Here is a 15,327-nt window from a genome sequence, read left to right as displayed (position 1 = left end):
CCTATAATCTGAGCACTCCTGTAGTGGCATGGAAGAGAGAGACAAGAAAATATGTTAAGAATGGGTTTTTCCCTGCAGGCATGGGCCCATTGCAGTACCAGCCCCAAATAATACACAGAGACTCTGTATTTGATATAATGCTGTTGCCTAGTTACTTGTATCTTATCGGCAAGATCTGTCTTAAATATTAACCCATTTCTATTACTCTAAGTACTTTCATGTGGTCTTATCTTATGGGAGATAGGGGATGGTGTTTTTCTCTCTCAATCCACCATCTTGACTCTCCTACCTACTACTTCTTCTCTCCTCGTCTCCTAGTCCCATCTATCTTGCTTTCTATTGGCCAACAGTGTTTTATTCATTAACCAACATGAGAAACATATTTACAGAATGACATCTCCCATCAAAAGTTCTCAGACGTTAGTGGGCCAGGCAGTTGTTATTACATAGGAGTATACAAATGATATATATCTCTAATAAGGAGGACGTGAGGTTGTACACTGACAAACTTTTCTAACTTCTGAATGCACAGTGTTGCGTTCTCATGTCCATTCTCTCTCTCCTTTTCTCTCACGCCCTCCCTTCCCCCTCTCCATCTCCCTCTCTCTCTACGCTACCCACTTACACACTTAAAAATAGGCTGAGAATAATATAGTCCAAACAATAATGTAATAATGTGTATATTTTCAGTCTTCTAAAACTTCTGGAAAAATTCAAGCAAATAAAAATTATTAAAACAAATTTTATATTTATCAGATAAAAATAATCATCCTTTTTTGGCTAGAGACATGGCTCAGTGGTTAAAATCAATAGTTGACTTCCAATGGACAAGGGCTTAATTTCCATGGAACACATGGTCTTTCTCTGCACTCTGTAACTCTAATTCCAGTGAAATTTAAATTTGCTTGGTGAGGACAAGCAACAGACACATACAAGGCATATAAGTTTGCACAGAAAAAAATATCCAAATGCACAAAATAAAAATAAATATTTTCCTAAAATATACCATTTATACTTTTCTGTTGTTTTAAATAATTGTGAATCACAAACTTTTAAAACAGTTATTTTATCCCATTTTATTACAAGTCTTGAAGCCTTGGGGTACTGTATTAAGTGAAGTTTCAAAAAGTTTGTATTAAAAATGCAGAATTTATTTAATCTATGTTATACTACGGGCTTTCATGTTTCTCTTTTTTGCTTTCCAAAAAAAACTGCTCATATCAACATTTACTATGTAATTTTATGAGGAAGAAAAATCCCTAACATTAAAGTAATTTGTTTCTTAAATCTTTGGCCATTGCTGAAGGCCTCACAGCCTGCTTTCTGTCTTTGGGTTTAATACAGAGTCCAGGGTCAATAACACTTAAAAGTGAGACGCACTTTATTATAGGAGCTTTTAATCTTACTACATGGCAAGGCAAGCTGGGTATCATTAAACAGCTGAATTTCATAACAAGAATCAGACCTTTCTTCAAAGAACCTGATCAAATTTTCTTATCCATTTCGGTTTGGCATTGCACTTGTTACATTAGATACAAAACATTTAAAAGGACATTTTTCCTTTCCAGCAATTAAGCAGTTCAAAGGCTCCTTTTCTGTTGTGTGGCTTTGAAAGTATTCTATTTATTCTGATTTGGCCCTTCAATTTGTTCTATAAAATATTTTGGAGGTTAAAGTAGACATCAATCGTGAACAGGTTTGAAATAGAATTTTTTGATGTATAAAAGCATTTCGTTTTTCCAGTAATCGCTTACTTAGCACATTTGCTGAATGTGACACAGGAAGCCAACTCCTTTACTAGGATAGAATGTGAGTCTTGGCACCATTGTGTGCATTTCTCCACTTGCTTACATTATCTCTCTTTGGCATCTCACCTTTCAGTGCTGATCCTCCTCATTGTCACTATGAGAAGACGAAAAAAAGAGCCTCTCATCTTTGATGAGGAGAGGGACATTAGAGAAAATATTGTCAGATACGATGATGAAGGCGGGGGAGAAGAAGATACTGAAGCCTTTGACATGGCTGCACTGAGAAACCTCAACGTCATACGAGACACCAAAACCCGCAGAGATGTGACTCCTGAAATTCAGTTCTTGAGTAGACCTACTTTTAAAAGCATCCCAGATAATGTCATTTTTAGGGAATTTATTTGGGAAAGACTGAAAGAAGCTGATGTGGACCCAGGGGCTCCGCCATATGACTCACTGCAGACCTATGCATTTGAAGGAAATGGTTCAGTTGCTGAATCTCTCAGTTCTTTAGATTCCATCAGCTCAAACTCTGATCAGAATTATGACTACCTAAGTGACTGGGGTCCGCGCTTTAAACGACTGGCCGACATGTATGGAAATAGCCAAGAGACCTTGTACTCATAGCCTTGGACAGTCCATTTGAAATGTACTGAATAAAATGGCAGCAGCAAAAGAGAAAAACAAGATAAAAGAAAAGAATGACAATATTAAAAAAGAAGGAGAATGGGGAAGTATTCCATACAGTAAACAAGAACTTCACTTATGGGACAAAAGAGATTGTAAATATGTCTCCACTTTTAACTGTGTTAAGTTTTCTGCCTTGGTAAAAAACATTCTCTAGATTACCCAAGGGAATTCACACAGAGTCTGAACTTTTGAAGTTTATTTATTTATTTATCTATCTATTTATTTATTTATTTTGATAAAAAGAAATTACCTAGTGGTTTGTGAATAGATAGCAACTCTCATATACTTGCAAAGGCACCTAACCTGCCTGATAAAGACATGTCCTGTATTGTCACTGAGTCAAGGATTCCCTGCACAAACATTCATGGTACCCTCTCTGAGAAGAATAGAGCATGGTGTACCCTTGAAAAATACCAGAACTTCTTGCTTATACAAATTTGAAAGAATTTTATTTCTACTGAAGCTTTTAGGCTTGTTTTATGACAGAATTCAATGTGATTTTATTGCTGTTAGTGCACAGAAATATTTTATTTATAAATATATAAATCTTAATAATATATTCCCCAAGTGAAACTTTCAATAAGCACCAATAAAGTGTAATTTAAGGCAAAATAAATCACTGTTTTGCCAATAATTATAGGAAGTGTTTCCAATAATGGAATGGCAAATAATTCCCCAAGTTTCAAGTAGTTAGTTTTGAAATGCTGGTATAGGTGTTATTTAAAACATGGTTGCTGTCTATTCATTAATTTTTATTATCTCTTCTGATTTGTACAGGAGAATATAGTTTTATTTGACACATACTATTGTGTTTATTTTGGAGCTCCAGACTCCAATCTATTCAGGTTCATCTTATGGCCTCATGTTATTAAGCTCATCAGGACATGCTGGCTATTCTTCTGATTGGACTACAGGAAGGAGATGAATCATGTACATGGAGAAATAACTACACAGCAACTGAGCCTAATTTCCCTCCACATATCAAATAGGAACATAGCAACAAGGATGTACAAATTTTTATTCTGAACCACTAGAGAATAGAAAACTGGTACAATAAAATATTTGCATTTCAATAAGACTTCTGTGAGACTTGAGATTTTCCTTTGATGCAGGAATTATTTTCCAGAACCATGAGTTCTATATGCTTTAAAAACTTTTCAAGGACCTGCCTGTTTCCCAGCCTCTTTTTGTGTAACACATTGATTGAAAGATTGAGTTTTTAAATACATTTTTAAAATATGGTTCCATACATTTTCTGCCCATTGTGTCCCAAATTATTGAATGATGTGTAATTACTCTATGGCTTTGACGTGTCAAAGGTAAGGGGGAAATTTTAAATAATTGTATGTGTTTAAAATCAAGATTGAGGTCTCAGAATAAGATGATGTTTTAAAACAATAATATTTCTACTTATTTTTCCTAGATTAATACCAGTTTATTGTGCATAAAAGTAAGAATGGATTTATTTTTCTTTCTTTTTTAAAATTAAATCATTGTTGGGTTCTGAGTAAACATAAAGCTAACACCATGTATGAATTGTCTTATAAAAGTTCACCTTTTGCAAAGCAAAATTCAGGAAAGAACATTATGTTGATTAAGTGAGTAGAAGCTATGTAGGATTTTGTAACTTGCAGTCCATCACTAGAAATGGGTATATGAATGAGGCCTTCAGCTTCATATTGTGAGTAATTCAATAAATTTGATTATCTGCACACAGACCTTATGTTGAATAACTTATTTTAATGCTGTCCCATGACTAGAAGGCTACTACACTTCTTACTATATTCACAGGAATATGCATCTAATTTTACAACAGAGTAAAATCACAATGATAACTCTTACATGTACTGGAAAGTTTTTCAAATTAAAACAAACTTCACACTTACCTAGTTCAGTTAAATCTGATTGTAATATTAGAATTATATAGATGCTAAATCTGCAAAGTGCTGAGAAAATAATTTGTTAAAAAATCACCTGAAATCTGTGAGAAAATAAAATCGTTACTACAGGGGACAGTGGTCCCAAAACTTGCGATTTTCACACATATCACAAAATAATGATTTAATTAACTTTTTTCAAAAGGAAGCTTTTACTAGTGATAGTTTGAGAAAAAAATAATGGTTGTATTTTGATTACTCTCTTGAAATTATTTGCATATCTCACATATTTATTTGTTTCTGTGGTAGTTCTTGAACTTGCTGAAACTAGATGGACAATGTCCTTAATTACTGTTAGAAGTTTTATAATATTCAAGATTACACATCAATGAGGTAAAATTTTATTATTTTATCTTTCTTTTATATTCTAAAATTTAATGCTATATCTAGCATAATGCCTGAGAGCTAAGAAATTGCATCAGTTGACTGCAAAGATGAATTATTACATAGATTTAAGGATTTTCCAAACTTTATTTAAATTCATATTTATTATTTAGTAGTTTATATTTATCATTGTATTTTAAGCAGTCAGAAGTACCTCAAGAATCAACATGTACCTCATCCTCCAAATTCACTTACATTGATATGACTTAATGTGAATTTGATGTGTTGGTGTTCTTTTTATTTTGCTGGAAGGGTCCTGTCCTGTAGCCTAGAGTTGTCTCATACTCATAGCAATCCTCTTTTTTCATTCTCTGGTCTACCTGAATAAACGGTTTATTTGACCATACTTGACTTCTAAATCCTGAACTATTTCATAAAGCCATAACTTATTAATATAGCTATATTTTGAGTAAATATAATATCAAAAATGATACTAAAATATTATATACATAAACACATATGCATGCACGGAAGTGTGAAGGAAAGGGACCAAATATTTTATTGTGATAATCAGTATCTTAACAAATTCTAATTCAGAAAATTGGGTAAGTATTCCATATATTTAAATATTTTTCATTTCTATAAAACAACATTTATTGTGTGTAAAGTAATGTCTACTTTGATCATTTTGATATCTTTAAAATCTAATTGGAGCTCATTTATTACTATGTATACTGAGGAAATATATCTAAATACCTATTCTTAATTATTTTTGGATAAGTTAAATCATCATAAAATATAAACATTATTCCAAACAATAAACCATTCCCAGGAAATAATAAAAATCAATTAAAAATTGACATGAGAAGGTCAGTATACTAGTAATTTACTCAATGGACCTTGATCCATTTTTCTTTGCTATAAAGCTCTGCTGGGGGAGACTGCAGTTGTGAATGGGTACAGAATAGGTATGATCTACCCTCCATAAACATTTTCATTTACCTTATGTCCATAAACAATCCATCTATACTTGGCCTGGTAATGAATAAGCATAGACAACTGTTCCTCAACAATAAGAGAGAGAGTTATGTAGGAATGAATAACATCGATCACATGACTCACAAGCAGAAATGGAACCACCATACAGTGTTTACATTACTCTTCAAATGTTAACCTGGAAGGAGATGAAAATATGCTGGTAAGCACATGGTATAAGAAAAACAATACAGTTTTAACATTTTAAATTCTCTAAGCACTAGCAGGAAATATTAATCATCACATTTTTTATTTTAAGCTGACATTTTTGACCTATTATTTTAATTGCCCTAATTGCTTTATTTAATCACCATTTACAAGTTTATAGTTAATCTAATTTAATTATAATTGATTAAAACTTCATCTTAACTCTTTCAGGTTAGAGATAGCTGAAGGCAAGTAAAAGATGTGATAATTCATGAGTTCACATACGTTCTCTTAGTCTACATTCATTTTGATATTAAATTGGCAGTCTTAAGTATTCATAATAAATAGTGTGTATATACAAAACTTTGGTAGGGAAAGTCAGTACAATCATGTGTACTAACTAAATATAATTTGAACTCAATGTCTTAAATACAATATAGAAACCAAAAGGATTTATAGCCCTTGAATTTAGAATTTAATTAGATTATTTTGCAAAGAAATATGGTAAGTCCTTAATACTGTGATTTGAAAACTATTAGAAAGGGAAAATTCCTAGTATAAATTTCAAGCAGAAATCAATGTGTGTCATAGTCCTACACATTTAAATTGCAATGCTGACTTCTAGAAGCTTTGAATTTACCAGAAAATGACACTTAACAGAGCATCTATACAGGTGTGAGATTGGAAACACTGACAAGTTTGAAACAACAGAGAAGAAATTAATACAATGTTAGCTACCCAAAGTTGTATCTTAGGCCTCTTGCTGAATTTAAAAATGCAATTTACATTGGCAGAAAGATCTTGGTGGCCAAAGGAAGAATGCTTAGATGAACCATGTATATTATCAATTTTATCTTGCTGTGTACTTGTGATCTCACTTTTCACTCAGGAGCTAGAATGTAAATTATCTTCTGTGACATATTATCAGGCTTTTCTTCTTTAATATTAGTCATCCAAGTTCAATACACCTGCTCCAGGAATTAAATGTAAGCACACCTGTCCTAGCCATAGACACAAGAGTGATTCTTTACACATTTAAATCTTTATTATTTAAACAGAGTCATTGACTATATTATTTATTTAAGATGCTCATTAGATTAACTGAATGAATTTTGCAAAGTGTACACCTTTGTAAAATGTTAAGAATTTGTGAAGTAATATAGAAATTATTTTAAACGATGGGACATATTATTTTATGAACTAAATTCAGACAATTTCTGAATATTCAAAGAAGTAATTGCTATAATTAATAGAAAATGAACTCAAAAACTACAAGAGCATTTTTAAGCTTCTGTTTTTAGTCTATTTAATCATTTATAAATGTTAGAACTATCAATTATATAATGGATAACAAATAAAGAACAGTTTTCCATAGTTATGTCATGACTACATGAAAGATTAAGAATTTTAGATGATTCCAGTATTACTAAAGACCAAAAAAGTATGCCCAAATATTAGAAATTACTAAAGCAATGGTGCTCAGAAGTTAGGTACCCAGAAAACAAACAAACAAAAAAATTCAGATTCTTGAATATTCAGTACTTTTGTGATAAACACATACATATGTAAATAAATTCAAAGGCCTTTAAATTTGCATATATTTAGTGTTAAATTTTGTGAAATATACATACATATGACTTAAAATTTTGTATTTATAAAGGTGATATTGCATACATATGTATACACACACACATACATATATATATAGAGAGAGAGCATGCTCATACAATTAAACAAGCCTATATTAAAGATTAAATTGAAAAGTAGCTTTTAAATTTTTCTTTCTATTTTAAATTAATTATAATCACTAGATCCAATACCTAATATGGTAAGGGGATACATTTGAAAAACAAAAGGCCATATTGCTGAAACTTCTCACCATAATAAAATTTAGAACTCTCAACATGTAGATAATAAAAATTTCATATAGGTAAAATATTAATCATATCTTGGCACTGGAGTTATAACTCAGTATTAATGTGATTCTAGTGTCTTTATTTTAAAAATAATTGAAATCCATTTTACAGGATCTTCTGCTTACTTGAGAGTCACTTATCAAGAGAGATATGATAGAATGCAAAAATGCCAATACCACTGACTCAATCCCCAAAGCCATTTACATTTGCCTTTAATGTCTGGAGTGTAATACAAAACTAGAGTTTTGGATTCAATGTGTGGAAGAGCCTCCAAAGATACTTTATAATCAGATTAAGTACTAATTATCATTGAAATAAGTGTAGAACACTTAAATATAGATTCAGGAATCTATATACAGTTTCCAAAACAGTGATAAAGAAGTGTCCATAAAGTGTACAGTGAATAAATGAACCAGAGTAGAAAATATGTGGGAGCAGGTGCAGGAGCTATGAGTTTTTCAAAGTTTTTTTCTTTGTTAGTTTATTTGTCTGGTTGTTTTATTATTATTATTATTTATTATTATTTTACATATCAAACCCAGTTCTCCCTCCCTCCCATAACCACCGACCCCGACCACCCTCCCGTCCCATTTCCCATTTCCCCCCACACACACTCAACAGGGAGGGTGATGCCTACAAGGATGACTCTGACTAACAATCTAAGGTGTTTTTTTCTTTGTTCATTTATCTGCTTGTTTTTATTTTTTTGTGGTGTTTCATTATATTGAAAAAAATGGAATATTAACTCGATGTGATTGAGATAAAGTTGACTGCTCTTTTGAGGCCAATCTGGAGCATTGTAAGATCCTAGCTAAAAAAGAGTCACCAGAAAAGTAAGTAACAAAAATTTGCCAGAAAATAAAATACTGTAGAAATAAATTATTTCCCATTTCCTGATAACTACATAGTCATCATTCTCACTACACTTCATTTTCCCTCACAACTTGTTACAAGGGATATTATTGTTGTTAGACTCCAATCTTCTTTTCCAAGCAACTGATTTCACATGAACTTATTTTAATAAACTTTTATATTTGTATGTAATTTTAAGTTCCATAAATTCCTCATGAGTTGTGTGAAATACTTTTCTTACAAGCAAAATTGACAGATTCATGCACTATTTCTGTAGAACAGGCAATTTCATTTAATGGAGTAAACTCAGAAATCCAGAATTATTGTAATTTATCTCAGAAATCACTTGAAGTAAATGGTGGAGATATAAAATGAAATATAATATAGAATTATTTTGGTCATCGTTGTTTCTAACACCACTAAAATTGAAGGGATGGAGTTATGGTTTGTGTAGATAAGGGCTTGAAATTTATTTTGAAACTATGCCTTCAAATTTAAGTAAACTTGAGTTATTTCAAAGTCTGTTAGATTGTTACACATTCTTCTAATAAAATATCTTCATCAAAAAATTAAATTTTGTTTCAAAATAATCAGAAAATAGAATAATTTTAATATAAATCACTATTACACTATTGCTATTCTTTTTCCTATTATCGTTTTGAGTTGGTACCCTAAAAGAAGAGAATTTAGACAGTGTCATAGCAGAAGAGTTACTTTTATGCAGATTCATGCAACTGAGTCTTTGATTAGGAAGATTTTCAAAAAAATAAAAAAGACAAAAAAAAAATTAAAACAAAACCAAATTAAAAACCTGTAAAGAAGCTAGCTAGGACAGCTGAATCTCAGAATCTGTGCTGTCAACACCAAGAATTATAAGTTCCTGGTGAACAGGGGGCAGCTGCTAACCTAGGGATGGAACTTTGTGAGGAGCCAGAGGATATTCCAAGACCTAAGAAGATACCAAAGTCAGGGAAGGATTGCTTTGTCTCTAATCCCTGATCTCATTGCTATTTGAAAAATTAAACAAATAAACAAACAAAATCACTAAACACAAAAGAAAAATTACCATGAAGATGGTATAAGATATTCTTGAGAACTTAAATTATTTTTATTACCAACAAAAACTTTAATTTAGTTGAATATTAACAAAATGAAAAGTAGATTAAAATGTGAAGAATAATAGCCATTTTCACTGATGGGTTTATTTCATAAAAGAAGAATATTTATATAGTCTCAAATGAATCAACATTTGAAGATAATTATTGGAAATTGATTCCTTGAAAATTAAAAGTAGTGTGGATTGGGGTCGTAACGTCAAAACCTATTGGATAGTGGTTAGCAGGGTGGGGGTAGTGTGGAAGGAAAGGATGATTGAAAGAAGAATTGCCCAATCAAAACAGATATAAAGAAACTAGCTTGATTGCTCAAACACATAGGCAGGTTGTTTTCTATGAATTCTGCCTGTACTAAAAAGTGAGTTCTACAGAAGTCAGGAATATATAGTAAAATAGCTGTATCTCAAAAGAAATTACAAAACATTTCATCTGTATATTACTGTAATTAAATTTAAAAATACAATGGAAATAACATTTAATATGTTAGATTACTGCAAAAGAGACAACTAGTCTTTGATTCACATTAGTTGAAATTGTCATTTTTGTGCCCTACAGCTGGGAAAATATATCCTGTGTGAACATGGGTAACAACAATAAATAAAAGATAAAGATAAGTTCACATTTAATGTTCAGTAAGACCAAGGATATGATTACTCATCAAATAACGCACAGTGTGTTTCAAAATTGTGTTGTGCTGTCTGTTTACAATAATGTTGTTAGGAAAAGAGAGAAAATACATAGAAAACATTAAAAACACTACCAAATATATTAAAATTTAAATAAAATCACAAGTTACTTTAGAGAGTATTCTAATGTGGTATATAGCAAATGAAACTTCAAGATTTATAAGGTACAGGTAGAACAGAATGTACAGAGAAATTACCTGCTTAGATATTAATACCTACTGTTTTCAGTAGTCAGGGCGCTTTATGGGAAACAACCAAAAGAATAAAGACAAAAGGGGAATTTACTGTATTGGTATAGACAACAAGATATGGACTGTCCAACAAGGGCTCTCTTCATGTTGGATAGGCTGAGAAGTTTGTAGTGGCTCAATCCAGGATGTTGGTGTCTCAGCAGTTCCAAACTGTTGTAATGTTGTGCCACTTCTTCAATGCACATTGGAACACTGAAGAATTTGGGATTTGATTTCACAGAAGTATTGCTGTAGCAGAAACAGCAGCAGGGGTTGCTATTCGCAACCTAGATCAAGTTTCCAGTGAGACTTGAAACTGGGGTACTACAGTTGTGAAACCCTACTTCTAGAATGTAGCTTCCCCTGTTAATTAAACTAATCAAGGACATCACTCAGTGGTGTGTCAGGCTGCTTATCTCATTGTTAATTCCAGACCCAACAAAGTGTAGGCATGACACTGTTGAATTTTGTGTACTTACCAATAACTGCTGAAGAAGACCCTGATTCTTCCATCAATGTAAATTAGCTTGCATGTACAGAATTTTAATAAGCAAAATATGCAACACACAAACTTTCCTCATTTATTTTATTGGATTCCATACAATTTCTCAAGTTTGATGAGTCAGTAGTTTGTTTTGCTAACTTCTCTCTTCTTCTGTATATGGATACATTAATGTTTGGCCATTCATGTAATGTGGGGTGTTGGTCTCATTTTCAGTTTTGGTTTGCTGTTTATGAAAAATCTATAGCTCTGCTTAACAAAAAGTATTTATGCCATTGTCCTTAACTCTTCTTAGATTATGCCACTTATTATAATTAGTTAAAAGTTCAAAGTGGCTTGATTGAGCATACATTGTAACAACTTCAGTCCTAGTAATCACAAAGCAGGGCACTATTGCTAGATCTTGAGCTCCGTTACACATACTTTTGCAAATTAATCATGCTTTTTGATCTTTTCTATAACTGTAATTCAAAAGTTTATACATTATTATGTACTCTCAATAAATGGCTTGTAAATGAGATGAAGATGGGATTGTCAGTTATGTGAATTTAGATTTCAAAACTGTATAGAAGGTCCTACCTCTAAGATAATCTTCTTCCTAATTTCAGGTGCAGTTGTCAGTTTTGATTCTACTACAATATCAGCTCAGAGCAATGGTTGTAGGACTGGATGAATTGATATATTTACAGGACTAAACAGGAAAAGGCCCATGCAGCCATGGTTTTCTTATAATCTTTGGCAAGCAAAGTGACAATCCTTGCAAAGAATCTCCGTTATCACACAAGGGTGTTCAAATGGCTTTGGCATACACGAGAAGACATGATAATTATTATTATGCAATAAATAAAGTAGTCAAAAAATAAGGAGTTAGCTCTTGAATACTATAATAATGATTGCTGCTCTTAAAGATCAAAATTTTATATTGAATTGTCTTGTATTGGATTTACCGTGAATACATTGATAAATTTAAATTGTCATAGATATATCAGCATCGATGCATAGCTATTAGTGATTTGGTTTTTTTTTATTTTGTCATTCTTAACTTTTTTTCTCCATATTTACCTTGTGTAAGCTATGTATCCATGCACATGTTTTGTCTCTTAAAAATAATTAATTACACTAGAAATGGTTTTGGCCACCGCATTTGTAAATGCATTGTGCTTAAGAGGATCTGTTTTCAGGCAAGGAGGATTAGAAAGACACTGAGGTACAGTGAGTTTGTATTTCTTAATCTCAACTGAACATCTAGGTTTTAAAGATATATGTATTCATAGATTAACTATACTAAGAAAGAAATATAGTTGTAGTTAAAATCTTCGTAGTTTAAAATTTGATCTACATCATGTCATAATAAACTCAGTAAGGTTAACACTGGTCAAACAATTAATGAAACTATGTACATTGGCAATCATGGAAAGTAGCTATGAATTTATGATTCATTTTTGAAGAAAGTTTTCACGTTTCAAAATCATGTCGTTGCTAGCTACTAAATATACCTTTAGTAGAATACCATAAAAATCAACAACTTGTACATGACAGAGAGGAAGGGAAAAGTCATTTTAACAGTGAAACTGTCACTTGATTCTGGGAGCAGTGTTCACCACACTGAGAATATTTGTAAATTGCTGTGATTTCAGAGTAGTGTTATGAAATTGTCCTGCGGTGGTTACATATTCTTTGGCAAAAGACTATATTGAGGATGAGGGACTCATTCTATTTAGAGCTCCTTTTGTAAGTATCAAAACAAAAATTTCTTAATAAAATAGTGTGTATTTTTAAATTTTTTAATAATTTGTTTTAGCTACACCATCTGCTCAATTGGATATGTGTTCATCAATTAGAAACCTATGTATTTTGTTTTATTATAAATAAATATTTCAGGTCTAAACATCACCATCATTATCTACAAATTAAAATATAAGGAATTTTATCCAAAAACAAAAATGAACTATAGTATTCAGTTGTTTGTCATTGCAAAGCTAACATTTAATAAAAATATTTTTAAATTAAAAATTATATGTTTTAAAACTGTTTAACAATAGATGGAAGGTACAATGTGAGTTCTTAGTTTTCCATGTTTAAATTTTTTATATAAAATTACTACAACTTTCTAAGGAAGGAACAGTCTGTGTTTTAATTCTTGAATAATTTTTTTAATAAGCATGGTTTACTGCAATGATTTGGGTAAGGGCACACTATAATATTTGATACAGAATATTGTGCAGTGTGTTTAATTATTTTTTACATGATATGAATTTGTTACACTGAGGGGATTTATCTAAGGGTAGCAAAATGATCTCAAAATTGAAATGAGCATAGTATTGATATAAATGTTTTTCAGTGGGATATTATCAAGGAATTAAAACATTTTTCATCTATATTCTATCCCATTTTTAAAAATGGAATGAAAAAAAGCAGCAAGGAAATATTTATTCAAAATAGAAGTATAGAGGCTACTGAGATGGCTAAGTGGCTAAAAAATGATTGGAACCAAGCCTGATGACTGGAGTCAGATTCTAAGAAATGCTTATAGTGAAGGGAAAGAAATAATTGCCAAAGTTGAACTCTGACATCTCTATACATGTACCTTGGCATATGTGCTTTCATACACATGTACAGAAAGATATATACACACATTAAATAACCACAGTTTTAAAGTCAAATTATGTAAAAAAAGGAAAAACTATGGACCTTAGGCATGAACCAACTATTTTAACTTTCTTATTTTGACTGTAGATAAAATAAACATCTCTATATAGTCATCCATCACAGAAATTATTAAACATTCTTCAATTCCTAACTTGTAGCTGTCTAGAGTCTTTAATTTTCTAGGACATGGGGTTATTTGCCTATACATGTCTTCCTTCCTTAACTTTGCACATTGAGAAAGTATTGAGAAGGTCTTAATAATTACTATTCAGAAAAGTCACATAATGGAAAAAAACAAAACAAAAAACCTTTGGCTTGAAACTAAACATTATCCAAAGAAAATTGACCATGGATGCTGTTATCTCTCAGAGAGCAAATGAATCAATTTTGAAGCCAATTCTCACACTTTTCCCCTCACAGAACCTATAACTTTTTTGTAACATGCTTTCATTCTCCTCAGTCAGCTGCCAATAGATGTTTGTACTTGTCTAAAAACTATGATCACAATTTTTTTCTTCTGTATTTTTCTGTTGGGTCTAACCTAGGACAGTTGTAAAAATTTGTGTAAAATCATTTCTCTCTTAGTAATTTTTGTCAAAGGTTCTCTGTACACTAATATTAAAAAGTGCTTGTAAGTGAAGGTGTAATTGTCTTCATTCCATAACAAGAGATATACTTTGTAAGTAATGTAGGTCTTCATTTTTATTTGTATTTTTATTCCAGATATTCCCTCTTGAGTACAATTGAAGTCACATTACTTAATCGATAATAGAATAGTAATTTGATCAATTCACCTCTAACGTAATATGATTGGCTAAGTTACTATCATCCAAGTTAATGTTATCAAAAGTTTATAAACTTATATTAAATAGTTAGTACCATCAAAAATTTAAACTCTATTCATATGAAACTTGGGTTTAGAAAACAAAACAAAGGAGATAAATTAATTGGAGGTATAGTATATCCTAGGAATGCCAGTCAGGAAAACTTTTATTCCCTTATTATTATGGGCTCCATTGTAGCTTTATGTATTTATAAACATATGCTTTTATGACTAGTTAATTATAATGGCTCATTATTTTTCATGACTTCATTTCCATGATATTCTATTCTGTCACAATGTCTGTGTAAATATAATAGATAAACTATCTGTTAAGACTTCAGAACACTAACTGAAACAATGAAAATATATGAAAACTTGAAAGAATGTACTGCAGAAATTAATTAGTGTTTAGGAACAAAATTACACTTGCATGGTCCTAGGTTCAGATCCCACCATATATGTCAGGTATCTCAGTCATCTGTAGGTCCAGTTCCATAGTATTCTACACACTTATCTGGAATATACAGGGACTTGCTCTCATATGAGCCCATATCCAAACATAGTCCTTCATATATACATAACAAAAAACCAAAATAAATATTTTAAAATAATATATTAACATTAAAAGTAGATAATATTTTGAGTACAGGATCAGAACAGTTCATTGGTGTGG

At 31.4% G+C, this 15,327-nt stretch overlaps 1 protein-coding gene across 1 annotated transcript in view; it reads left to right on the top strand.

Moving 5' to 3' along the window:
- Positions 1-2,411, top strand: part of Cdh7 (cadherin 7) — a 151,325-nt gene extending 148,914 nt beyond the window's left edge. Inside the window, exon 11 of the mRNA XM_051203901.1 lies at positions 1,882-2,411. Coding sequence (XP_051059858.1) covers positions 1,882-2,375 — 494 coding nt within the window. The 3' untranslated portion in view covers positions 2,376-2,411. The remainder of the gene's footprint in view (positions 1-1,881) is intronic.
- Positions 2,412-15,327: the final 12,916 nt, after the last annotated feature.

The sequence above is a fragment of the Phodopus roborovskii genome, unplaced genomic scaffold (assembly GCF_943737965.1).
Source record: "Phodopus roborovskii unplaced genomic scaffold, PHOROB, whole genome shotgun sequence".
NCBI lineage: Eukaryota > Metazoa > Chordata > Mammalia > Rodentia > Cricetidae > Phodopus > Phodopus roborovskii.
This window is presented reverse-complemented; position numbering and strand designations above follow the sequence as displayed.